Source organism: Lepidochelys kempii, chromosome 1, assembly GCF_965140285.1.
Source record: "Lepidochelys kempii isolate rLepKem1 chromosome 1, rLepKem1.hap1, whole genome shotgun sequence".
NCBI classification, from domain to species: Eukaryota; Metazoa; Chordata; order Testudines; family Cheloniidae; genus Lepidochelys; species Lepidochelys kempii.
The window spans coordinates 347,427,166-347,455,086 of NC_136380.1; the positions used below are offsets into that span (position 1 = coordinate 347,427,166).

Genomic DNA, 27,921 nt, shown 5'->3' on the forward strand with positions numbered 1-27,921 from the left:
GAGCATATTCTTTGGGAGGCTGGTTTCCTGAAGTGGTTTTTATTATGAATTGTTTAAATGTTTTCCTTGATGATTGATAAAGTTCTTTACTTCACAGAAGCCTAAGACTTTCATTTGGCCCAGTGGAGGCAAGTCCACTTAGTATGGATTTAATGAGCATGCCAACTTAAGTGCAGACAGTCTATAGCAACACCCACTTATGCACTGACATGCTAAGCATTTAACAGCCACTATTGCCCACACACCTGATTTCCGGTTGACCTGATTCTGTGGAATGATGATCTGGCAGGAATTGGCATCATTTGTGTTCTTGATTGGGTGGTTTAACATACAGATTACTCGAATCACTAGGCCAACTTTTGTTACACGATCTGGGACGTAACTGGGATCACAGATGAGTTGTTTGCAGCGAGCAACCTGCCAAGGATGGACAAAGTACAAACTTAAATTCCTCAACTGGAAGAAAAGTTTTCCCAGATGTTCTCAAGCACAGAGTAGCCTCTTAGCATCTCTAGTCAGAATTGATGAGATGCACTGCTGCTGACCAGCAACAAAAACAAAGCTATTTTAGATTTAGTTCCGTGAGGTGGTTGTTTCTAGTAGATTAGCCTGACAGTTTAGTGCAGTATCAGATTTTCACAGCAGAGAAGTAAATGCTTAGAGCAATGAAGCCTCCAGTATTATGAAACATTCCATTTAGGAGCTATTTTCCTTGTGTCATAGGTTTGTATTCCACCTTCAGCAGATCTGGATTTTCCACCATCAGCTCAAGACCATAGTTTTGTACATGTCGTCATCAATACAAGTCATTATCTGCAACTTTACAAGCAGACACTTATATTTTTCTACACTTTTGAGCTATATGCATGAACTATTGAAAGGTTAGACGTTAATACATGCTGCAAAGTTTGGTTTCCTTAATCCAGACGTTTATTAAGTGTAACTTTGCATTTATATTGTGCAATCTTATGGATGTAACAATAGTAAGAATGTAGGGACATTGAACAAGAATTGCCCCATCAGCATCAGAGGGATTAAGGTTATAAATGCATGTGTCCAGTCAGTGAGGCCATCTGGAGATTTGGAAACAGAATGTGAGCACAAGTTAGATATTTGCTATATACAGCATCCATCATTTGTAGAGTTTTATTTGGATTCATCCTGGTATGAACAACTGTGCCTTTTTTTCATGATTTGAAGATGAAGAGGCATCTGTATTATAGAGCTGGTTAGCAAGTGAGAAATTCAACTCGCCCTGTAAAACTGCAAGCAAACCGGCAGATGAGTAAAGTGTATTTAGAGCTTCCATCAGATATGGGCAAGTAGATTTTCTGCTTGGGCTGGCAAATTCTGATAGTTGTGCAAGGCTGATTTAATTGTGTATCTGGTGAAACAGTAAGAAAATTCAGTGCCAGAAATATACAAGCAACTAATGCATCTTAAGGACAAGTCAAGGACAGGCAGAGTCAATTGTATGTTTAGGTTAGATGCACTGACAGCTGCAAGGAAAGGTGTCTCGTTTTGATTGAACGGTCTCCTCAGCTTTCAAGGAAAACAACAATCCTGACATACATCCAGAGTTAAGGTTTAGGATAAAATCCCTCTGAAGTTATTTTCTAAGTCTACTTCAAGAAACATAGGCCATTCACCCGTTTAGATTTTCTTACTGTCTTTTTACCACATCACTCTGGTGGCACAGTTTTGGGAGCTTAAAAGCAATTTTAAGATTGAATCAAAAATCCCAATGAGTTTACAATCTGATGGCTCAACCTAGTTTGTGCATGTACCAAACCAAGCCTGAGTTACTCAGACTCTACACTTGCTTTTGTGTTAATGCCGATTGAGGAGGAGGTCTTGAACAGCAAATATCTGAGAAAATAATCCAAAGCATTACTGTACCTCTCCTTCAGATTTCACACCAATGACTTTGCCATTTTCTATCACAATCTCTTCAATTGGCTTGTTCAGCATGTAGGTGCCTCCGTAAATAGCACTTAGCCTACAAAGAGTAAGGACGCTTTAGCATAATGAAGCCTCATGTTTGCTACAGCCTTCTTATAGCACATTGTTCATTTACTCTGCCTTAGCAGGCAGCTGCATACACTGGAGGCGACTGAGCTTCTGGTAACAGTTTCCTGGTCTCCGGAAAGAGTCAGAGCCAGGAGGGTTTGAAGAAAAATCCCCTTCACCCCCACCCCACTTCGCCCAGTGAACACATGCCCTGCCCAAGTCTAGGTAACTTGGACTATTCCTCAGTAGGCCATTTAAATGGTCCGTGAACCTTTAGAGTCAGTTTGGAGTCAGAAGTGTCTTATTCCTGTAACTCAAGAATCTGGGGTCATAGTTTTACTGCCTAGGATACCACTAAGAATATAGTTCAGTAACTTAGATACTTGCTCCCAAATATCCATTTTACAATTAACTTTTAAGAGCAGTTGCAGTTCTAGCCAAGACAGGCATCTTATTGTAGCAACTGCTCATTTCAAATATTAAGAGGAGAGGCCAATATGTGGTAACTTAAGCAACAAGTTTTGAAATTGCATGGGAATTACTGAAAGCAGAGACTCAACACATCCAGTCACTACTTACTACTTTGATTAAGAGTCAAGGACTGTCAGCTTAAGGCCAAAGGAGGAGGCTGGAGTGAACTATCAAGACACCAGCCAATACTTGGGACTAGTCAAAGCCGTTATTTACATCTGCTGACTGGTGTAAATTAGTTACTTGATGGCCAAGTAACTCAAATAGGCTTCAAGCCACTAATAACTCCAAGATCTGCAGCATTCAGGCAACTGTTCTGTGGTGGAAAAGCCAAGTCTATTAAAAAAAGCTGGATACTGTTTCAGCTTTAAGATTTGGACTTTGAACAAATTCTACTCGGCTTATACAGATCTCCCTGTGTCAGAGAAAGGTTTAGTAATTCTGAAAACCAGCCAGCAGGCCTCAGTTATGAAGAAGCTGGAGTGTGATTCCACATAAAACACTGGCACATTTAAAGTAGAAATGCTAGTCACTGTATTTTACTGTAGTTTCCAGTTTGTTTTTTTTAAAAAAGAAAAAAAAAACAAGACCCACACCTCCCAAAGGCAGCTTAGTCAGTTTCTGTAGTATTTCAGATGCCCTGCTAACTGCTAAGTTAAGCCAATATCAACAACCTCTGCTTTAGCTCACCTCTGACACTAAACAATTAGCATAGACCATGGCTCAACTCTGCAGAAAAGTTTAGTTTGAAAGACCTTCCCCTTTCAAGTCAGTTTAGTTAACCTGGGGCCAGAGAACTAATATGTGACCCACTAGACACTTCACCCCCTGAGAAACACCTGGCCCCCATCCACACTGCTTATTCAAGTACCATCCTGCCCTCCTGCAGAAGCACTGCCCTTCCCAGCTCCTTCGCTGATGCTGCCCATCCCACACAGTGGGATTTACCTAGAGACAAGAGGGAAGCTAAAGAAAATGCTGTTTAATAGTTAAAAGGTTCTCAGCAGAGTCTGTGCATTAGATTTTAACAGAATCCTCAAATACACTTGACGCATTTGAGACAAGTTATTCACACCACCACAACCCAGTCCTCACCTTGCAAATCCCTGGGGCAGCTCTCCAAGGCCATAGAGGGGATAAAGATATGGGCTTTTACCATATCTAGCCAGAGACTCGCTGTAAAGTTTAATCCTGTTGATTGTTTCTTGGCATGGCTGATCTAGGTAGCTGCAAAAAGAGAATCAAGACTGTAAAATGCATGTGGTGAAATGAGTTGCGATTTACTCAGACCCAAGATGGCCTTGGATTAGGTTGTGCTTTAAGAATTCACATTCACCCCCCCATGAAGATATGCTCCCCATGCTTCCCCCGACTCCACTGCTTCCCCTTAAAGGCTTATCCTTCAGAAGAGCTCTCAGTCAGGCTGAAAGGGAAGAGAACACTTTATTCAGTGTACAATTGGAGAACTCATTTAGGCTCTAAGTACCTCTGGAGGATATTTCTGCTTGTGAAAGAAACCCAATCAGTACTGAAGACCCAGCGTTTAAAGGCTCCATTCCAACAAGCAGCACTCAAGGATGCTGCATGAGATTTACTTCAAGAAAGGTACATTTGTGGCTAATGGACATGGTCCATTACTCTGAAGGATTATCTCCCAACTCACTGGCCACTAGCTTACTTTGGGAAAAGCCAGTGAATAGCAAACACTTACTCATCAGTTCTGTAGAGTGCAAGGGCATGGCCTGTGAAGTCTATGACATCTTGGCCCAGGTCAAACTTTTTATACACCTCTCTCATGGTGGTCTTCTTGGGATCAACACCTTCAAAAGTCCGGGGGTCATTTTCATCAAAGTTGGCAACACACACTAAGAATTTCCTGAATCGGCGTTTCTCAAACAAGCCCATTAAACCTACAACACCAAAAGAATGGGTCAGATCAGAGGTTAGAAGTGAGGAATGAGTTACTTTGAAGGTCCTTTCAAAGTAAGCTTTCCTCCAGTTCCATGGCAAAGACCATGAAGTATTACAACAGAGATGAAAGGCTTTGTTTAACCCTAGACAGCAAAAGTTTACACTTTAATCTTTCCCTAAGATACCCCTAAGTTAACTGTGCCCGAGTATGAAGTAACCATTCAGGCTACAGAGGCCAAAAATCCAGCTAAGCATGGAAAACCAGTTTGCTTAATACTGGCAACTGCCATAGTAACTGACTATTAAGAGCTTGGAAGATGTGCCAGACACTACCCAGAGGCAGGTAGAATGACAGCCACACCCAGAGAGTTCAGAGACAACCTACATGTGGCCTGGCTTCCACTACTTCCAGTCACTGGAAGAGGGGAGGGAACTGACCCTGACCATGGTCAGTGAGCTTTTTTGGATCAGCCTCAGACTAGCAGAAGTCTGTGTTAAGCTCTATTACACTCTAGCTAAGGGAGAAGGAGCTCTCCCCCCTATCCAATTCATTGGGAACCAGGCACCCTCTTCCACAGCATTTGGCTCCTCCCCAAAAGGCTAGCAACTGCCTATGTCATTGCCAGCTTTCCTCAAATTGAAGACATGAAGCAGACATGATCATTCCACTGCTGTTCTAAGCAAAAGCAAAAGGTAATCACTGTCAACAGATAGCAATGCTGAACTAGACTGAGCAGCTGCAGATTTAGGCAGACATTTCATTGGTTGCTTTCAGTTCACGTTTGAGAATTCTTTACAACAACTTTAAGGAACTTAATGGCTTAGTTCCCCATACTTGCCAGAGTTGGCTATGTAATGCTGGTCCGTGTAAACAACTGTAGCAACTACATGGATAGGACAGCAAGTGGGAGAGTCTTGCCCCATGATATATTATTCAGGTATGTTCCACAACAGAAATGCACAAGGACCCTGTATATGATTACAAGTTACTAGACGGTCACTTTTTTTGCAATGGGTACAAAAGGAACTAAAAGGGCTACCTAAATAACTCTTCCTCAGTTTATGCATCTTGCCTGCTTAATGTCATTTAAGAGTCTGAGTGCAGGTCTACATTACAAAGTTAGGTCAACCCAGCTACCTCGCTTGGGGGTGAGAAAACACTCCTCAGAGATGAAGTTAAGCCACCTAAGCCCCAGTGTTCACTCTGTCAGGTCAACAGAAGAGTTCTTCCCTGGACCTAGCTACTGCCTCTTGGAGAGATGCATGTACTACAGCAGTGCAAGACCACTCCCAGTGTTGTAGTGTCTACACTAAAGTGCTCCAGCTATGCCATTTCTAGTGTACACACACCTAAAGACTCCAAAGTGCCGAGAGATGGCATTGCTATGAGCAAGAAGTCAAATACACCAATTTCCTGGAGTCTCAGGATTTTACATGTCAGTGAACCTGAAAAAGTTAAATAGGAACTTGAAGCAGGGGAATGCCACAGAAAACTTATAGAAGGCCAATTAATCAGAACAAGAGACTAGCCACAAAGGGCTGATTTGACAGGGTCACTAAGGGATACAGTTTTGCCTCTGGACCTGTTCTCTCTGGTTTCCCAACAGCCAGGTCTGCTACTGACAAAGAGGTCTCCCCTGTATCATGCATGATATGTGCATCTGGAGCGCACATGCAGCGTCCTCCGTGGCACATTCAGAGCCTCCCCCAGCTTGTCGTCAGGAAGGGTATTTCTGCACCTGTGAAAGATTCTGGGCTGTCTTGTTCCTCTGGAGAGGGTATTACTAGAGCCCTGCATGGATACAAAAATTTGTATCCACATCCGATCCACATAAATTGTCTACAGATATTGCAGATTTGCAGGGCTCTACTGACAGCTCCACAGGTCACCACACAACAGTGACACAGGGCTTTGCCAAACTCCCAACCACCGCCCACTTCTCCCTAGAGACCTCCCACAGCACACTCATGCTTCCTTCTCCGCTATTGGGGGGGGGGGGGGGAGCCTACATCCTGGGCCCTCACATGCAGCGCCACCCTCCCAATGAGGGGTTTGGACACCGCCATGCGGCAGCAGCAGCTCTAACACATAGTGTGCTTGACTCACTGCACAGGAGCGCATGGTCACACTCCCTTCTGGGAGTAGTATTTTATCACCTCCATCTGAACAAACTGGAGAGACTACAACTCCCAGAATGCCCAGCAGGCAATTGCTGCAGTGTGATTCAGAGAGTGAAGCTGCAGCCCCAGGGCTGGGTGACCGTCACTCTGTTCTGGTGAGTGTGCTGCAGAGCCCTGCGCGGATACAAAATTTGTATCTGCATTGGAGCTGTGGTCAGCAAAAATGGTCTGTGGATATCTTTGGATTTTCCAGGCTCTAGGTATTATCTAGTACCCCAATTTTAATATTTGGAGCAGTGTTGGGAGTGCCTGACTTTGTCTTAGGCCATCCTAAAAAGCTGCACTGGACTGTGAATAATCACCAGCATACTACTTGGAGACAAAACTGTGCAGTCATTAGCCTTAACTGTTGCTAGCGGATTCCTAGTTTGTAGTAAAGGAATGAGAAAGTTCAGGTTTGCCAGGTGAAAAGTTATTTAACACATTCATATGAGGAGGAGAATTTTAACAGTTTGCCTACAATACAAGATAAGCAAGCATCTTTGTTCACTGTGAAGAAACTTGGAGATGGAAAGATTACAGCTACAAGGTAATAAGTCTATGGCAGAGTTTGGTCTGCTAGTCTTGTACTACAGGAGACCTTCTAGAGAGACCATCCCTCAGAGACCCAATAGGGGGCAGACCCAGACTGAATATGTGGCATTATGACTTGGTGCATTACACCACCACTCAAATTTGTTCCAGAGAGTCTTCAGTCAGGATCAGGTGGGGAGAAGGGATCAGAACAAGATGAGCATGGGTCCTAGTTCCCCAGGAGGCTCACCTTGCTCGGGTTCTGTGCAAAGCATCGCCCCCTGCATTTAGCCCTACTGACACTGGCCTCACACTTCACCCCAGATGTATTTCTGCCTCTGTCAGAGGATGTGAGCCAGGCCTGCTGAGCAGCAGCAGCTCTTGTGCACCCTGAGGGCTGCCCCTTCTATAGCTACCCAGCTGTGCCAAGGGATAGGCTCAGTGAGGCCAGGTCTTGTGCTTTCTGCAGGGAGCAGGGCTAGGACAGTGATCCTGGCAGTGCCAGCCCCCCAGAGGGGCTTTGCCTCCCCCACCCCAGTTATGGCAGAATGGGGGTATGCAGCCCCTGATGGAGGGTAACAGGCCCTACTGCCAACTCAACAGTTAATGAGTTACAAAACTCAAATTTAGGTCCTGCACCTGCCTGCAGCCACCTCTGGCTGAAAGGCACTTCTACACACACCTGCATTTGCCTATCATGGAGGGGCTGTGGATCAAATCTGAATGGCACTGCAACCCCACATACTAGACAGCATCCTTATAGCTACTATAAGGGGGAGGAGCTCCAAGCAAAAAAAAAAAAAAAAAGAGTACTAAGGTGGGGTGCAATTCAAAGAAGGTTGAGAATCTGTCAGCCACACTGACCACATCTGGTGTTTCCAAATGAGAAATCTATTTCTTGCTGCAAAGTGAGCAGCTGAGGATGATTACTGTACTCAGGCATAGAATGCGCTACTGGAACAGATCACATTATAAACACCATTACTAACGCATATCATTACCTTGACACATTAATCAAATCTTGTTACCCTTTTCTATAGTGTGGTTGCAGATGAACACATCCAGGAACGAGTCCCAGTTCATCCGAGACCCACGATGACCTTGGTACAACTCAAGTCACAGGAAATGTCAAATAATTAAGCTTACAGCTATGACCTCTCAGAAGGACACAAGCAATAGTACAGCAAAGTATAACAGCTTACTGGATGCCAGGGCTTCTGACTCAGTGGAAGGAACTTTGTAGATTTTTCCTCCCCTGTAGACAAAGCTTCCTTCAGTCACTTTGAAGTCTAGGTAGCGAGTGACTTCTGTGTAAAGCAGCATCTTTACCAACTGACCTGCAATTAAGAAGTTTCAACAGAAAAGTCAGCCTGCAGTCTGCAGCCAGGTGATCATTTACTCTGTGTATGAAGGACAGATGACTGTGTCTTTTTGCAGGGCCCCCATTATGACTGAAGTGTGCTTTTGCAGTTTAGGATGAGCTCCTGCAATGCTAGGAGCACTGCTCTGCCATAGCATTCCCACAGATTAGCACACACAAGGTAGAGGTTGCACAAATTATAGAGATTTATGAAAATGTTGACATTCTATTAGTTTTAGCCAGCTTACAGCTGTTTAACAACTTCCTTGGATACAAATTACGCACACTAAAGCATTGGTAAGTATACAAGAATATTACAACCACTGTCCCCACTGTATTAGTATCCCTGTCATTTATCATGGAGCCTGCTACACGTAGCAACATTTAGACTTAAGTTTCAACTTTGTAAATAATGTTACATAGAATAGACTGTAGTAGCAGGGACAGGAGCTCTTGTCCATAAGAGCAGAGTATTAGTCAAGTATACAAACAAGTTAAACAAAGAAGCTGTTGTATGCAGTTGTAGGGTGGTCCCCTGCCCCTGTCCCTCCTGCTTCAGACCCCATGAATACATCCCTGGCAGGAAAGAACATACTACTATCTAGCTCAGTGGTAGGCAGCCTATGGCACGTGTGCCGAATGCGGAACACAAGCTGATTTTCAGTGGCACATCCTGGACCCCAGCCGGCTGGCATACCAGCCCCCGGCCCACTGGCCCCAGCCTGGGGCAGTGAGGGGGGCAGACAAGGGCACGAGGGGGCACAGCTCAGCACCCCCACCCTTAAAAATTGTTCTAGCACCATTGTACTGGGATATTTTTAAGTCCTGGTCTGTTGCTTTGACATCACTATCGTGCCACATGGAACAGCGCACTGTGTTTGATGTTGAGACTAGAATGTACATGCAAGAACTGGAATCAGAATTTTCTGACCGATTTCAAGATTTCCAGCAATTTGGCCCAATGCTTTCTTTTCTAATTAAACCTGAAAAGTTCAATTAAAGTGACTTGGATTTGTCTGTATTTCAGTGGATGGGTGTTGAAGATTCCGAAATGCAGCTCATTCAGTTAAAAAGGTCAGAATTGTGGGCATCAAAGTTTGGAGATCTGCGGAGTGCACTTGAAGCTACCAAGAGAGATCACAGGGCCTCTATTCTGACCTGCTGGACATCCCTGCCAGTGAAATTTAACAGTTTGAAGAAAATTGTGTTTGCAATGCTTTCAGCATTTGGATCCACGTGCCTGTGTGAACAGGTATTTTCACATATAAAATCTGTCCCTCTCAGAGCCAGTTAACAACTGATCACTCAGAAGCCTGTGCAGCTTAAAGTATCCAAACATATGCCAGACATTGGAAAACTCAACAAGGAAAAGCAAGGGCAAGGATCACACTAAACTGATATGATCTGCATTTTAATTTAATTTTAAAAGAAGCTTCTTAAACATTTTAAAAACCTTATATAAAACTAAACTATTGTTGTATTTAAAGAAAATATTATAGATCTCTAGAAAGATATCTTCCAAAAATGTTAAAATGTATTACTGGCACACGAAACCTTAAATTAGAGTGAATAAATAAAGACTCAGCACACCATTTCTGAAAGGTTGCCGACCCCTGACCTAGCCTACTGACAGAAAAAGTCACATCCCTAATTGTTTTCATGTGGGTTAGTTGAGTTTAGAGTTCTGCACACGAAGTAGTCTCAACATAATGAGCTGTTCCAGAGCTATTACATTCAAGCTTCAGCTAGTTTTATGTAGTTATTGTCACTATGCAAAGACAAGTTTTATGCTTAGTAGTGTCTTATCCCTTACATACATTTCAGTGACAAAGTCACCAGAAGTAATACACTGTCAGATTGAAAGTATAAGTTCTCAGGGACACACCACAGGACAAGTTGTTGACTAGTCAACAAGGCAACCGCACCCTAAAAATTCTGCAGCTGCCAATGAAAGAGAGGAAGCCATCCCAGAACACTTATCAGCACCAATAAGCACTGAGAAGCAGGAAACCTCAGTACTACTGAAGTTGCCAGTGGTTATAAAGAAATTAGTTTTTGGAAAAGTTAGGAAGGGATCACTGGAGTCGAGAAGTATGCAAGCCATAGACCAACAGCTTGTGTCAGTGAACTCAATTTTCCCACCCAACACAATTGCAGTCACTGTTTCTTCCTACATTTTTTGAGGAGTACTGCAGCCAAATGGCATCCACTCTAGCTAAAAATTCAGAAACCTTGCTTTAGTAAGCACAGGGGTTTTAGAGTGTGTTTTTCCATAAAGTCCTCACAAGTCATGGCTCAACTTTCCCTGATTAATTAGTGTGCAAAACAGGTGTTAATTTGTCATCTACAGACTTTCCTCTCTTACACAGTAGGACAAGAATTTTCCAGTTGTGTTTTTAGGCTTCCTTTAGAGTAGCCCAGCACGCTACAGTGCATCTACTATGAGACAGATCTTCATGTGCAAGATCTCATTTGGAAAGACAGCTAGAACTGTGCACCTGTGTGACTTGCCATCGGAGGGTAGATGTGTATTACAAGTAATGAGAGCATGCTCTTGTATCTGGCTGGTTTGGATGAGCAGTATTTCAAGCCTTGGAGTAGATACTGCAATAAACCAGTCCTTAATTGTAGCTGTTAGAGTGACTGATTCATAGAAAGTTTACTAGCTTGGGATCTTTGGTTTGATTTAAGTTAAGTTACTTACCATTAGCCATAAGGAATTTTGGAATTAGGTCCACATTCCAGTCTCTTCCTCGGCCCATTGATTCTGGTGGAGATCCTGGTATGTTAAACCTTTTGTAAAGCTTTAGAAAAGGATAAATACTCTTATACAGTGGAGAAAACATGCACTATTCATTACATTAATGAATCTGCACGGTTACAAATAATGTCATCACAATACATGCTTATGCTCCCACAACATGCCAAAACTTCTTGTGCATTAGTCTATAGCCCGCCCTCCCGCTGCAAGCCTGTGGCCAGCCAGAATTTAGTTTGGTGGAAACTGGACTAATTGATGACATGTGCAAATCACATCAAGCTATTGCTACTTTAGGTATAGCATCAGGTAGGCCTGCTTTCCTCAGTGTCTGATTTTCCTCTAATACAGAGCTCTTAAACTGGAGACAAGCTTGTCAGGTTTGTGACCTGCCGAACTGAAGTTGCAGTTGTATAATACTGCAAGAGTAATTTCACTCCACTGATCAAGTCTGTTGCCTCACTGAGCAGAAAAGCAAATATCCATATTTGTGAGACTGATTTTTAAAGCAAAAGTTTCCATGTGAATTAGTGTTTTGTCCATCTTGTATTGTAGGATTTATGCGTTGAGATTACTGAGATCGATTCCTACTAGAATATTAATAAGTGATTTGCAGCAACTGCAGCTTTGAGGCTAGGATGTTCAGAGAGCTTTGCAATCATCATGCGTAAGTGAGGTAAGCAATTAAGTCTATTCCAATCAGTGACTTTTGGATTAAAATGCATTAGCGCTTTTACTTTTGATCCTATTTGAGTGCTAGACGCCTTGACACATTGGCATAAAAATACAACAGTCATGTCACTCAGCGAGCAGGACAGCAATACAGAAGACAGCCATGTCATATCCACGACAGTCGAAACTAAGCTATTTTGGATCAACTTGTTTCTAGAGACATGTTTAAAAATACTAGCTATGAGCATGAACACAAAGATTACACGTGACATTGAATGAGCTGTCCTTATTGTTAAGCTCCCCAAGTGGTGTAGGAATAAGGACCAAAGGCTCTAAGACAGCATTTCTTTGTTTTAGGTGTTAGCTACATTTTTGGTCTCTTCCATGCTTGTACTAGCTGCACTCCTGGTAAGATGTGCAGTTAATCCTCCCTTTAGGAACAGGGGCAAGATTCAGTCTTCACTCAGGATGAGGATACTTAAAGAGTTAGAAGCAAGATCATGTAGGTACAGGAGTGAGTACAATACAGTGCATTATTCTAGGTACTTACATCCTCCAGTGGTGTTATGGACGCACTTTCACCTCCATAGTACGAGTTGCGATCCATGTGAAGGACCTTCTTTCCATTCACTGACATGATGCCAGAAAGGATGCATTCCTGTACAAATAAGAGGTTTTAAATGCAGGGAAAGAGTCCTTGGAGTATATAGCCACTACATGCCAGGAAGCTGTAGTTTTTGACAATGTGACCACCAGGCAGACATGAGGAATAGGCATCTTTTTAAGACGCTGTTACAAAGAGGATATGCTTGAAGTAGTTATTTTACTACTTTTTAATTGCAAGACAACTTATAAGCAGCAAAAATTGAATAGATGCAAGCAACTCAAAATCCAATGTTGATTTAACAAGTCAATACAAGCCTGCTAGTCTTTAGCAGTTTTGTTTGTGATAAAAGCCATTGATGTCAAGTGTTTCAAAACAGCAGTTCTAGATATTCTGTCTGAGGTATCACCCCACGTTGTGAACATTTCTTTTTCAGAGTGAAGCTCGTCAGCCTGTTATACACAAGTAACTTTTGGCAGACTAGGAGCATACACAGAAATGTAGCGCTGAAAGGGCGCTCAATAGATCTCGTCCTGTTCTCTGCACTGAGGCAGGATTAAGTAATGTTACTAGACCATCCCTGACAGATGTTAAACTGGCTCCTAAAAATCTGCAGTGAAGTCTATTCCAGAGTTTAGCTATCCTTATAGTTAGAAATCTTTTCCTAATATCTAACACAAATTTTCCCTGCTGCAGATTAGCATATCCACTGAAGGTAGAACAAGTAGTAGTCGTCTCCACTCTCCCCATCAAGTTAGAAGGAAAGCAGTGCCTGGCATCAGTGTTGGCATGGACTGTAGAAGACCCAAGCTGTGTTACCGTTTTGCTGAGCTTTGTTCAAAACGGAAGCTATGGTGGCTCTCACATTAAGCTTTGGGAAGTGCATGTGTGTCAAGACAGGAAAGCTGCCTGTTGTGGGGCTACAGGTTACAACCAGTTTAAAGATGCCCATCTTATGGGGAGATGCAGCTGCTGTTATATCAGCACTAGAAGTGCTAGCCAAGCCTTGAAGGACTCAAGGCCTTGATATTTCCTTAGTAAGCTTCAGTTAAAACTGGTTTCAGAGTAACAGCCGTGTTAGTCTATATTCGCAAAAAGAAAAGGAGTACTTGTGGCACCTTAGAGACTAACCAATTTATTTGAGCATAAGCTTTCGTGAACTACAGCTCACTTCATCGGATGCATACTGTGGAAAAGTTAAAACTGAAGGTTTATTTTGCCATGTTTCTGTTCAAGTGGAGTGATGTGCAGAAGAGCATATGAACACACACCACAGTTCTTCTGAATTTGACTTGACACAATTTTTATACTGCTGCTGCTGGCGCCCTTTAAGAATAGAGATGTTATTGAACATTAGACCTAGGAATCCACTAGTCATTTAACACTGACCCAGTCGTGGCCCTTTTTCCCCATTCACATGTTTGAAGTTAGAACACATTTACATTGGCCCTGTAGAGAAACAGCTGAAGTGATAGCCCGAGCACATAAATGAAACTGGATTCTTTTCCAAGCTGAAAAGTCCCAGTCTTCTTAAACTCTCCTCATATGGAAGCTGTTCCACACCCCTAATCATTTTTGTTGCCCTTTTCCATACCTTTTCTAATTCCAATATATCTTTGAGATGGGCGACGACATTTGCATGAAGTATTCAAGATGTGGGCGTACCATGGATTTATGCAGAGGCAATAGGATACTTTGTGTCTTATTATCTATCCCTTTCTTAATGAGGCCCAACATTGTTTTGCTTTTTTGACTGCCACTGCACATTGAGTGGATGTTTTCAAAAAACTATCCACAATGACTCCAAGATCTCATTCTTGAGTGGTAAGAGCTAATTTAGACCCCATTATTTTATATGTATAGTTGGGATTATGTTTTCCAACATGCACTACTTTGCATTTATCAACATTGAATTTCATCTGTTTCCCAGTCACCCAGTTTTAAGAGATCCTTTTGTAGCTCTTTGCAGCCTTGCTGCGTCTTAACTATCTAGTTTTGTACCATCTGCAAATTTTGCCACCTCACCATTTACCCATTTTTCCAGTTAATTTATGAATATGTTAAATAGGACTGGGCCCAGTACAGATCCCTGGGGGACACCACTATTTACCTCTCTCCGTTGTGAAGACTGACCATTTATTCCTACCCTTTGTTTCCTATCTTTTAACCAGTTACCAATCCATGAGAGGACCTTCCCTCTTATCCCAGGACAGCTTGCAGAGTGAGGTGGTAGTTCTCTACATTCAGTCCTTGACTTCTACATCCACTGTCAAAGGCATCAATAGTGATGGTAAGTCTTTTGGCCATGCCTAATAGCTACCAGCTGTTAGCGTTCCTCTGCCACCCTATCTGACCTGGAGCTGGATATGCTAACATCCATCCTTAAGACATTCAGATGTCAAAAGTTGCCCTCTAGAATGGCCAAGGGTTTAGTTTACTTCTTTAGTGAAACTAATGCTTCTTCTACCAACTTCCTGAAAATCTGCAGCATGCAGCTGTTGGCGAAAAGCCATCATATCTAGCCATGCTCTTTCACCAACATTCACCACATGTTGTGGTTAGTTTGCTATTCTCAGCATTGTCCACTGCTCTCTCTTTTTTCCCCACAGAGTCTGGTCTACCACAATGCTAAGTGAACCTGTTAACCAATATGGGTTAACAGTCCAAACATCTGCCCTTGTGGGTCTACATTTTAATGTATGGATCTCAAAAAAATAAGTTACAGAACTAGAATATTCTGCTACAGTCAACACTTGTTTGCTCTTAAACCTTTTAGACAGAACACTGATATGTTTAACAAGAATACATTAAGGGCTTGTCTTCACTGCATTTTTAGCTCAAGCTGTAACTGGAGTGTTGCCTCTAACCTGACTCCCACCCATACAGAGTCTCAAGATCAAGTTAAGTGGTGCTTGTGTTGGTTGGTTTGGGGCAGGGTTGGGTTCCCCCCCCCCCCCAGCCTTGGCAAAATGCACTAATTTTTGGCTAACCAAGTAAGCATATTCCTGACAGGAGAGGAAGGTACAAGAACACCCAGAGTTCTCAAGTACCTACATAAACATTCTTAAGAGATGGTACAGGAACACACCAATGCCTTATAAAATAGGGATGGGATGACAGGATACGGGATAAGGATGTTCTGTTCAAACTAGCAGGTACAAGGAGAAGGTGGTAACTAGCAATATCTGGAGTAAAAGTAATTTGTTTGTATTAGTGTATAAAAAGGAGAAGTCATAGAAGGGGCATCTCTGGCCAGCCAAGGGGGCAGCATCTTGGTACGCTCACTGAGCTGGTCCCATTGTTGTGGCCATACATGTTTCTGCATCTGTAACCATGGAGCCAGGGCACTAGTACCATGCTTTGTCAACAGTAAACCCAGCTGAGTGCCTTCGTCACCGAACCAAGCCTGTGGCCTCTCTTTATAGTAAGATCAAGGTCTGCTCAATTCATATGTCGCGCTATCCGCAAATGTGGCTAACATCAGAGCTCCAAGAGCAGGAACACTGCAGCAGCAGCAACATTCCTTACCATTGCCAGAATTCAGGAAGACGTGAATCTCTTTCGAGTAAAGTGAGGTTATTGCTTGTTGGTTACATACCGCCCAAATGGAATGCATAACTACATGTCTAGATTGCCTTTGTCCTGAACGAGGGTTAGCCTACCTACTGCTCAATCCAGAAAGAAAAAAGTCACACTGATCGAGAAGCAGAGCTGGCAAAGATTAGAGCGATCCCTACCTGAGAGAGGGTGCCACTAAGCTGTATTCTGACAGCGAACAACAGGATTTTTATCAAGTGCAATTAATGCTCTGGCTAATTTGAAACCCTGGACTCAGTTCACTAAATTAACCTGCAAAGTCTTCATTTGTAGTTTTGTGGATTTGGCTTGACAGGTCCTCATTAACTGAATGGCTTGTCTTTACAGCTGCTCTTCAACAGCCAAGTGCCTCCAGTGACTTATTTGAAAAATTAAAATCTGCCAAAACACTGGCTTGTCAGGTCTGGCAGATGGTGGTACAGCACTGATAACTTCTATGCCTGAGTTCAGCCATGAGAAAGCTGACTAGGATTGCAAAACAAAAGGAAAAAGTCAACTTAACATATCTGAGTTACTCTAATGCCTTCAATAACTAAATTCCTGAAGCCGGATGTCAGCGGACTTCCTCTCCCCAGTAGTGACACAAATAGACATTTTGGGTATCTTTTGCCTCATCTCTCTCTGTTCACAGGTGTATGCTACTTCCATCAGGACAATCTTAAGAGGAAGCAGCAAAAGATGAATTTGGAGCTTGGTAAAAGTCATAGGAAGTGTTCTAGTTGCCTCATTCCTTCAGTTCTTCTTATAGTTCAGGACTTAAGAACTAGTACAATTTTATCTAAGATCCATTTGTAATAGATTAAAATCCATCCAACTAATGGCCTGCTACTGAACTCCAAAAGCAGGTTCTAGCACACAGCACTGGAGTTCAACTTAAGCAGTTTGTACCCAAATACCACAAGCCTATGTCAGATGGAGAATGTGAAAGAGGCAGCAACAAACCGTATCAAGCCTTATGTCATGTCCTGTATCAGGCTGATGTGTCATCTTTTTCTCTGATGGAGTCTGTTGCATCCGATGAAGTGAGCTGTAGCTCACGAAAGCTTATGTTCAAATAAATTTGTTAGTCTCTAAGGTGCCACAAGTCCTCCTTTTCTTTTTGCGAATACAGACTAACACGACTGCTACTCTGAAATCTGATAAGATAGTTGCAGATATAGACTGTCCAAAGCCAAACTTGTTGGCTCATCAGGCTTTTGAGGTCACATCCAGGCCCCAGGTGCAGCAGTTCACACCTGGGACCCCACTGCTGAAACTTTATGCCCATATGTTAAATTGGGATGGGGAAGTTAGTCAGAGAACAGAATAAGAACAGCCTCTGGGGAGGGAGGAAGAGGTGGAGAAAGTGATAGTTTTTAATGCCAAACTTCCCTTTCAGTAGCAGTTTGTGGACCTCCACCCATTTTATTGGTGGAACCAAATCAGGCCCTTCAGCCTGCCACAAGTAGTTTTTAAAATAAGTTAGAGTGGCTGTTGGAACACAAAATATTGCTGAAAATGCATCAAAGCTTCTACAAGGGAAAGGGACCCAGATAACCCAGGGAATCTTAAAGTGTAAGAAAAGAATGAAGTAGTAATAAGAGGCTTAGCACGCTCATTTTGCATATAAATCATGATGAACACCCAGAGATTTTTCAAACTATCAGAAAAGTGAAAGTTCGTGTTAACCATACTCATGCAGCAATGTGCCATTGTAGCATATGCAGTCAGTCAGTGATAGGTCCTTTTAGACTACAAGCTCCTTGAGGGCATAGACTGTTTGTCCAGGGCACGGCTTCAAAACAGGTTGAGGGCCTTTCACTAGCTGTCAGGTAGCTGAAAGCAGATTCCCTTTTGGATGCATCCTTAAGGATGCATCCAAGAGTCCAGTTTGTGATTCAGCATAGTCTGATACAGTAACAGGTAAGGAAAGATATGAACCCATATCAACACAGGGACAGAAAAAGATAGCTCAGAGGCACTGGGGCTTAAGTTAAGCTTCCTAGTAACAGCTTTTCACAAGCAAGGACACCAAGTGACCTGCCCTGTTTACATGAACAGGATTTGCTTCTCTCTGCTGGTGCCAATATGGCAGAAGTCTCACTCTCAAACAGAAAACCTTCGAGGAAAAAAAAAGTCTCAGTTTGTATGGATTTTCTCCTAGAGCTCAATGCCAAGTATGACAAATTCAGAAACAGCCACAAACTGCCAGAATCCTAGAAACTCCCCCACAATGACACAATTGGCTGAAAAGATTCTGTATTCAAGTGATCTTGTGACACAGCCTCTAGTTTAGAAGATTAAGTATTGATTTTAAGGCCCTCTAAGCACACGTTGAGGCATAAGTGTTCTAACCTAACAAGTTGGAAGCCCAGGTGATAAAACAGTTACTCACCTCTCGTAACTGTTGTTCTTCCAGATCTGTTGCTCATGTCCATTCCAATAGAGGTGTGCGCACGCTCCATGCACGATCGCCGGAAGCTTTTCCCTAGCAGTACCCATCGGGTCGGCAGTGGAGACCTCTAGAATGGGGCCCTCATGGCAACATATATATGACCCTGCCGACCCACCTCCCGTTCAGTTCCTTCTTGCCGGAAGACTCCGACAGTGGGGAGGTGGGCGGGATTTGGAATGGACGCGAGCAACACATCTCAAAGAACAACAGTTACAAGAGGTGTGTAACTTTTTTCTTCTTCAAGCGATTGCTCATGTGCATTCCAATAGGTGACTTCCAAGCGGTTACCCCAGAGGAGGGGTTGGAGTTCACCTGACTGTCAACTGGAGGACTGCCAAACCAAAAGCAGCAGCATCTCTCGCCTGCTGGGTAATGGGAAGTGAAGGTGTGGACTGAAGACCACGTTGCTGCCTTGCAGATGTCCAGGATAGGGACCCGCGCCAGGAAAGCTGCGGACGTCATTTGCACTCTGGTGGAATGCACTGTAATAGGTGGAGCTAGAATTTTAGCCGGGTCATAGCACATCCTGATGCGGGACGTGATCCATGATGACATTCTCTGTGATGATAGGAACCCCCCCCATCCTTTCTGCAATTGCAATAAAAAGCTGTGGTAATTTACGGAACGGCTTTGTATGTAAAAGGCTAAGGCCCACCTAACATCTAAGGTGTGAAACATGCACTCCCTGCTGGTGACGTGGGGTTTAGGGAAGGACACAGGCAAGAATATATCCTGGTTCACATGAAACTGGGAGACCACTTTGGGAAAAAATGGAGGGTGGGGGCGTAGCTGCACCTCGTCTTTATAAAACACTGTGTACAGGGATTCAAAGGTCAGGGCTCTGAGCTCGGACACCCTCCTCGCAGATGTTATAGCTACAAGAAAGGCCACCTTCCAGGACAGATAGGAGAGAGGGCAGGTAGCCATAGGCTCAAATCGGGGGAGAGGGGCTAGGACCAGGTTTATGTCCCGGGGGGAACAGGCCAACTTACAGGTGGGTAAAGTCTGTCAAGGCCCTTAAGTAACCTGCCCACCACAGGGTTACTGAATGCTGATCCCTGCAGCGTTTCCGGGTGGAAGGCCGAAATGGCCGCTAGGTGTACCCTTAGGGAGGATATCACCAACCCTTGGCACTGAGGTCCAAGAGGTAGTCTAGGACAAGGGGAACTGGGGCCGATTGTGGTTCAGATCCTCTTTGTCGAGACCAAACGGAGAAACGCTTCCACTTGGCCAGGTACGTGGAATCTCTGCATCCCAACAGGACTTCCCTGACCGACTTTGAGCACTGAAGTTCCAAAGGGTTCAACCATGGAGTTTCCACGCTGTGAGGTGGAGGGACTCCAGGTTGGGGTGCTGCAGCCGGCCGTGGTCTTACGAAATTAAGGATGGGCAGTGCTATTGATGTGATCACTGAAAGGTTCAGCAATACGGTGAACAATGTGCCATTGTAGCATATGCAGTCAGTCAGTGATAGGTCCTTTTAGACTACAAGCTCCTTGAGGGCATAGACTGTTTGTCCAGGGCACGGCTTCAAAACAGGTTGAGGGCCTTTCACTAGCTGTCAGGTAGCTGAAAGCAGATTCCCTTTTGGATGCATCCTTAAGGATGCATCCAAGAGTCCAGTTTGTGATTCAGCATAGTCTGATACAGTAACAGGTAAGGAAAGATATGAACCCATATCAACACAGGGACAGAAAAAGATAGCTCAGAGGCACTGGGGCTTAAGTTAAGCTTCCTAGTAACAGCTTTTCACAAGCAAGGACACCAAGTGACCTGCCCTAAGTGAATCAGGTACTGGTGGGGACACACTGGTGCTATCAGGATCAACGAGGCCCTGTCCTGGCAAACCTTAAGGAGCACTCTGTGTATAAGGGGGAAACGGTGGGAATGCATACATCAGGTGCCCTGCCCAAGATAGGTGAAAGGCGTCCACAACAGCGCCCGGGCTGCAGTTCAGGAAGGAGCAGAACCTCTGGCACTTCCTGTTGCCCCGTGTGACAAACAGATCTGTGTGGGGAAAGCCCCACTTCTGGAAAATTGAGTGGGCGGTATCCAATCTGAGGGACCACTCGTGTCCCTGGAACAAGCGGCTGAGGCGGTCTGCCAGCTCATTCTGCACCCCAGGAAGCTAAGGACGCCTGCAGGTGTATGGAGTGCATGATGCAAAAATCCCACAGGGCAAGGGTTTCCCGACAGAGGGAAGAGGAGCGAGCACCACCCTGTTTGTTTATATAACACACTGCTGCAATGTCTGTGAGTACTGATACGCATCTATCTCAGAGACCACTCTGGAAGGTCTGGCATGCCAGGAGAACTGCTCTCAACTCTCGGACACTGATGTGCAGCGACAGCTCTGCCTGGGACCAGAGTCCTTGGGTTCTGACACTGCCCAGATGAGCTCCCCAACCAAGTGCCGAAGCGTCTGTAACCAGGACAATAGTCAGTTGGGGCTTTGCGAAAGGTACTCCCACACAGACCATCTGAGGTTAGAGCCACCAGTGGAGGAGCTGAGTATTCGTGGAGGGAGGGTCACTATTGAGTCCAGTGGATCCCTGCCCTGCTTGTGCACCTGTACTAGACACGCTTGTAGAGGTTGAAGGCGGAGCCTGGCGTGTTGCACCACGTATGTGCAGGCCGCCATGTCCCAGAAGCCCCATACAATTTCTGGCTGTGGCAGTTGGAAAACAAAGGAGGGTATGAATAATGTCCGAGATTGTTTTGAACGTAGGTCTGGGAGGAACACCCTCGCGACCGTAGAGTCCAGGAGGACTCCAATGAACTCTATCCTTTGAGTGGGGGTCAGGATAGACTTGGATTCATTCAATATAAGGCCCAGCCTGAGGAACGTGTCCCTGACCAGGGATACATGCTGCGCTACCCTTGTTTGAGATTCTGCCTTGAAGCCAGTCGTCCAGGTATGGGAAAACCTGGACCTGGCACCTGCGGAGGAACGCTGCCACTACTGCCATACACTTGGTGAATACCTGAGGGGCCGCAGAAAGGCTGAACGGAAGCACCCTGAACTGGTAGTGATGGCCACCGACTACGAACCTGAGAAAACGCCTGTGGGAAGGGATAATTGAAATATGGCAATACGCTTCCTTCAAGTTGAGGGCAGCATACCAGTCTCCCAGTTCCATTGAGGGAATGATGGTGGCCAGAGAGACCATGCAAAACGTCACTTTTTATGTATGAATTGAGGTCTCGCAGGTCCAGGATAGGCCAAAGGGCCCCCCCCCCCCGGCGATAAGGAAAGAACGGGAGTAGAACCCCTTGCCCCTGAATTCCTGAGGGACTTCCTCTATTGCCCCTAGCGCTAGGAACGACTGAACCTCCTGTAAAAGAAGTTGCTCATAAGAAGGGTCCCTGAAGAGGGGCGGGGAGGGAAAGAAGGTGGTAGGGAGCAGAATTGGATAGAATATCCTGCCCCTACTGTGCTGAGAACCCTGACATGATCTGAGCCCAAGCTCAGTAGAAGCTGCAGTCAGTTCATAAAGGGACGGGAAGGGTCCGGTAAGGCAACTGGTGCACCGTACTCGTGCGTAACTTCAAAACTTAGGCTTAGGGCCAGGGGGCTGTTTAGTCCAACCCTGGCCTTGGCCCGAAGAGGACTGTGGGTGCCTCCTATTGTTTCTGCCCCTCCTTCTAGGTGGGTCCCAGCTAGGGGGTCCTTGGTAGAAGCGAGATGGGGTCTGAGGCCTGAAAGGTCTTCTCTGAGGTGCAGGGGTGTGCAGCCCAAGAGATCTCAGCGTAGCCCATCAGTCCTTGAGGCTGTGTAAACATTAGTCCGTATTTTGGGCAAACAGGCCCTCACGGTCAAAGGGAAGGTCCTGTATTGTATTTTGGACCTCGGGAGAGATACCAGAGACCTGGAGCCATGCACTATGTCTCAGTGATGGCAGTGGCCACAGTTCTAGCTGCTGAATCCGTCACATCAAGGGCTGCTTGAAGAGCAGTTCTAGAGACCACCCAGCCTTCCTACAGGAGGACTCCGAACTCCCTAAGTGAATCAGTTGGGATAAACTCCTGAAACTTGGCCAATGCTGACCAGGAATTAAAGGCATATCAGCCTAGCACTGCCTGTTGATTGGCTATTAGAAGCTGGAGACCCCCAGTTGAACAGACTTTATGGCCGAAGAGGTCCAGCTTCTTTGCGTCACATGACTTAGGAGCGGAACCCAGTTGACCCTGCCACTCCTTATGATTTCCTTATGGTCTACAACCAACATACCCGGTTGGGGGTGTGCGAAAAGGTGCTTACAGCCCTTTTGTGGCACAAAGTAGCGTCTCTCCACACCCTTAGCCGTCGGTGGTATAGAAGCTGGAGTCTGCCAAAGCACATTGGTGGTGGTCTGTAAAGACTTTATGAGGGGCAATGCAACCCTGGAGGAACCCTCCAGGGCGAGGATATCTATTGTGGGGTGTAAATCCTCGGCAACTTCCTCCGCCTGGAGGTTAAGGTTAATTGCCACCCTCCTAAGTAGGTCCTGGTGGCCCTTGACATCCATTGGTGACAAAGCGGTGGATGTGCCCGCCAAAGCCTCATCAGGCAAAGAGGAGGAAGACATTCCCGGAACCTGCCCCTCCAGTTGTCTAGAGGCTGGACATGGTAACTCAGGAGGCCTGACAACGACCAGCTGAGTGGCCGCTACTGTCGGTGGAGCGGGAGCTGTGGCCGACTGCGGCTGATCAACAGTCACATCCTGTGTAGGGTCCTCCGGTGCCCTAGGGGAACGGACTGCCATCAATGACGCTGATGGAGTGGCACAGGGTCCCGATACCACCAACACAGGTCTACACCCTTGGCCTTATGCCTGATGGTAGGCCCGGGGGTCCAAAAGGGCCATTGTACTGGGTCCTGCCACTGGGGTGGCCAAGTGGTTATGGGTGCTGCTTGGTCCGCCGGCCATTGGTGCCGGGACCAATGTCAGGACCAAGATCGGTAATGACTGCATCGGGACCATGAACATTCGGCCTCCGACGCCGACCACGGTAGAGCAGAGCCCAACAGTGCCGGAGAACGGTAGTGCGTGGACGGAGACCAGCGCCGTAGCATCATGGGTTTAGCACGGTGCTGGATTAGTGGTGATGCTGTCATCGGTGCTGGCATTGCTGTCCCCAATGGTGCCGTAGCCATCAGAACCCCCCATCATTGGTGCTGAAGTTGTTGGTGGTATAGCGGCGCCCCTCGGTGCCAGGCAAGGTGCTACAGTCGGTACCTAAGCTGGTAGCTGAGACTGCAGGCCCGGATCTCGCACGTACGGAGCCGGGTACTGCGACATCATATCAATGAGGTGTCTGGAGTGGAGGGGAGGTTGAGCTCTTCCTCCAATTCCCTACAGGTAGGAGACTCCGTTCCCACCGGACTCAAGGGCTCTGCAGCCAGGGCCGAGGAAGATGATATTGACTCTTGAGGGCCTTGCCAGGGGTGTCCAACTGGAGGATGCGCCCCACTGTGATTGCCCTTCGGCTTCCTGACAGGGGAACGACCTCTGTCCAGCTTATTTTTCTTATGTGGCACCGGAGACTGGTATCGGTGTGGACACAAGGCACTGGCCTTGCGTGCCAGGGGCTCCTTGCCGGGTCCTTCCTCGGTGCCGGGACATCCCGTACCAAGACCGGCGCATGTTGTACAGAGGAGACCAGCGCTGGTTCCATCTGCGGCTGAAGGGCAGACTCCATCAAAAGGAATTTCGGACCTAGGTAGTCCTGCTCTTTCTTTGATCTGGGTTTAAAGCCCCTGCAAATAGGGCACTTATCTGTTTGATGGCCCCTGCAGAGACACTTGAGACAATCAGCATGCGGATCACTTGTGGGCATAGGCCTCCCACACCTCTTGCACGGTTTAAACCCCTGCGGCCAAGGCAATCCCCAACACTGGGGAAGAGTAGAACTAAGGGGGGGAACCCCCTGGGAGAACAATAACTACAACTATTAACAACTTGAATAACTATCTACACTAAAGACAAAGGAAACCACTAGGCTAAGTAACTTGCAAGCAAGCACTAAGCTGTTCCAACAAGGGCGCTAAGAAGGGACTGAACGGGCAGCAGGTCATATATACTTCGCCATGAGGGTGCCACTCTAGGGGTCGCCACTGCTGACCCGATGGGTACCACAAGGAAAAGCTTCCAGCGATCGTGCATGTGGCCCATACGTGCATACGGCTATTAGCATGTACATGAGCAATCACTCGAAGAAGAACCTGACAGGTAGTATGTCAGTAGGTGGAGATCCTTACTTACTAGAGGAAATACTCCTCATCTTTAAGTTTACATACAGTGTATGTTATTCAAAGCTCCCCCACTCTCCCCCCCCCCACAAAAAAAATCTCTAGGAGACTCACAGCACCATCATTAATATATTCCAACCAATGGGTATCAAGGTAGAAGAGAATTTAGTCAGCTAATTTTAAAGCTCCGATTAATGGGATATCCCATCTCCATAATCAGCTACCAGAAGAGATGATGTGCACAAAACAGCGTGCCATCCATTTTGGAAATTACATTCCCCCAGAGGTAGATTTAGGTTGGACAAGGAATCTAAACCAAAGTTGTTACCTATGGAGTGCAAATCAACCCCAAGTTGCATATCAGCTGACAGGCTGAAAAGTTGAATTACCTCAATTGTTTTGTATAGGACCAGTATCTACTGATGTGTTTGTATAGCAATTTAATCTGTGGATACAGTTTAGTTCTATAATTTTTGCCAAGGTGACAAAATCTAATTCAGTGTATTACTATTTGACAAAGTGAAGACTCCTACAGAGATACTGTTATGACTATTGCTTTGTTTGAATGTATACTGATTTGACAGGCAGTCAAACCAGACTCCTCCAGCCACAAGTACATGTCACTTTCTTAGGTGAGCTCAAGCCATTACTTTAATCAGTTTCATTTCTGATTAAACTAAGAAAATGAGAAAAACACATTAGTAACAAGAGATTTTGTTTAAAATAATATTTTCCAGATACTTGAAAGGTATTACTGACACATGTTTCTTTGCAGTGTTTAGAGTAAGCCTATCTAGGCCTTTTCAACCAAGCATGCTATGGAAATATTTTTGACAGTGATCCCTGGCCAGCAAAAACTCATTCTTTAGTCTCTCTTCTACTTCAACCAATGCTCTCACACACTGAAGATTTATCACCGAATCATTTCATGGAATGAATGACACTGCTATCTGTCCCTTTGATGCCAGCCAACACCAGGCTGTAACCAAGACATAGGTTCAACTGAAGATGCACCTTAAGCACATAACTTCTAACTACAATGAAGGTTAAGACTTCATTAGGAGTCTACTGAAATGCAACTTTGAAATGCCATTCACCCCCAGGATTTCTAGGACATAGTAAGAAAACTGCAGGGCCTGTGTTAGCTTTGGTGTTGTACTGCAATCATAGTTTGCAGCAGTCAGCTCTGAAAATACAAACTGTCCTTTGGTAGACATGTAAGCAGACAGGCACCACCTCTTAAGATGGATCAAAATTGCTCCCCCACCAGCCTCATACAGGTTTAATTTGATAGGTCACAAGTAGCATCAAAGTTTGAATTCCTACAGACAAAAGATTGTGAAACCTGTCATGAATGAGGAGTTCACGTGTTCAGCTGTACTTTTAACTCTAGGAAAACCAAGTTTCCTAGTAATTAAAGTTGCACAAACATCCCAACACCTCTTTAACAATTGATACCATGACTAATTAGCATTGCAATTGATCCATCTCCCACTAAAGGTACAAAGTAACAATAAAAGAACTACCAATTTGACTTACAAAAGTGTATAAGGGTTGGTTTACTTTTTGTAGGCTACCACATCCACCAGGCTCCTTGGGAAAGCAAACTCTAGAATTAGCTTGTTTTAATTCACTAGCAGATCTAATCTGTTTCTAAATGTTTCAGTTGTTCGTGATGTGATGCCTTTGGATATTCATGAGAGGGGCTTATTTAAATTTGTACTGCAAGTTTTCCCCCATTTGACATGAGACCTCAATTGAGTAAGTATCAAAACTAACTATTTGACAATACAGTAGGTTACTAATTCTCCACAACATTTATATAACAGTGAACCTATGGATCTAGAATGATCAATAGACAATGCATGTTTTTATGCCCCAGTACAAAGGCTTGGGAGATTTTAACACTGACAACTTATTGATTTTATTTCACATTTGATGGGAGTGACAAAAAGGGGGAAGCAACAGGTGCTTTTAGAACAATTTTTTATTTTAAATTAGTAAAAAGAAAAAAGAGGTGGTGGGATGTAATAAAGGAAGACATGCTAGCATGTAGCGTGATGGAGGATATGACATTGAACAGAGTACTTTGGAGGGAGGACTCATTACACAGATCCCATTTGATGGATTAACGCAAGGAAGAAGATTTCATATATTGTGTTTTATATAGACTGGAATTCCAAAGTTCTTGACATCACTGTGTTGAGAGTTCAGCAACATTTGGCATGTCCACCAAAAGTTGTGCTGATATGATGGTAATTCGAAGGACAGGTGCAGCATAGCAACACTGTACTGTACAGTCAGACATTTGAATGCTGACACTCTTCACTAGTGCCTAGGGATACAAGTTATTCTACAGTTTACTTCTGACAAGCAGGTTAAGGGTATTTCCATGTATAATATATTAAGGTTCCTCATCTCTAGGAGCTTGACATCTCTCCATTCCCCCTCAAAACACATACCAAATGTGAACCCCCAGAGACTCTTACAGAGCTTCACAACCATCCCATAAAGCACCCCCCTCAAGAAAGTTTAGAAAACATGCCTTACTCATCTTCCTACCTGGACCTCTGAAGGGAACCCTATCCAGCTTCTCTCAGATGAAGACTCCTTGAGGCTAAGGGGGTGTGGCCAGCCGACATGTGAAGTTTCAACAGGGGTTTGGGGATCAACAGGGCAAAGAGGTTATTCATGTCATTCTGCTGTAGCTTTACTCTCTAAGGGCTAGCCTGCCGTAGCAGTGCTTTAACCTGGCAGGTGTGGTCATGGCAGAGCTCTAAAAAAAACCCACCTCCACAAGGAGTGTGGCTCCCAGTGCTTGTGCACTGTCTACACTGGCGCTTTACAGCACAAACTTGCTGCACACAGGGGAGTATTTTTCACACCCCTGAGCAAGAAAGTTGCAGTGCTGTAAATTGCCAGGGTAGACAGGCCCTAAGCCTCTACCCATAGTCGTCACTGGACTCAAAGCATCTGTTATCAGAGATAATGCTGCCACATTGACCACAGCATAACAATTTCAAGCTTCTTGCATGTATAAAAAGATCTTTTTCATGCTTTGTGTGTATAAAAAGATCTTCTACACTTTCCACAGTATGTATTCAATGAAGTGAGCTGTAGCTCACGAAAGCTTATGCTCATATAAATTGGTTAGTCTCTAAGGTGCCACAAGTCCTCC

General features: G+C 44.9%; 1 protein-coding gene and 1 long non-coding RNA gene across 3 annotated transcripts in view; one reads left to right on the forward strand and one right to left on the reverse strand.

Moving 5' to 3' along the window:
* Positions 1-27,921, reverse strand: part of GDI2 (GDP dissociation inhibitor 2) — a 33,099-nt gene that overhangs the window by 2,986 nt on the left and 2,192 nt on the right. Inside the window, exons 2-8 of the mRNA XM_073328887.1 lie at positions 12,427-12,534; positions 11,151-11,250; positions 8,289-8,423; positions 4,193-4,391; positions 3,577-3,708; positions 1,900-1,999; positions 246-417 (exon numbers count right to left, since the gene is read on the reverse strand). Of these exons, the coding sequence (XP_073184988.1) occupies positions 246-417; positions 1,900-1,999; positions 3,577-3,708; positions 4,193-4,391; positions 8,289-8,423; positions 11,151-11,250; positions 12,427-12,534 (946 nt within the window). The remainder of the gene's footprint in view (positions 1-245; positions 418-1,899; positions 2,000-3,576; positions 3,709-4,192; positions 4,392-8,288; positions 8,424-11,150; positions 11,251-12,426; positions 12,535-27,921) is intronic.
* On the forward strand, positions 6,391-27,911 carry LOC140905476 (uncharacterized). 2 transcript variants are annotated; one of them, XR_012156863.2, is made up of 6 exons: positions 6,391-8,743; positions 9,474-9,698; positions 11,760-11,880; positions 14,652-14,770; positions 26,410-26,504; positions 27,168-27,911. It is a non-coding gene; the product is annotated as an uncharacterized LOC140905476 (long non-coding RNA). The 2 variants fall into 2 exon arrangements; XR_012156862.2 differs by having other exon boundaries at positions 26,410-27,911.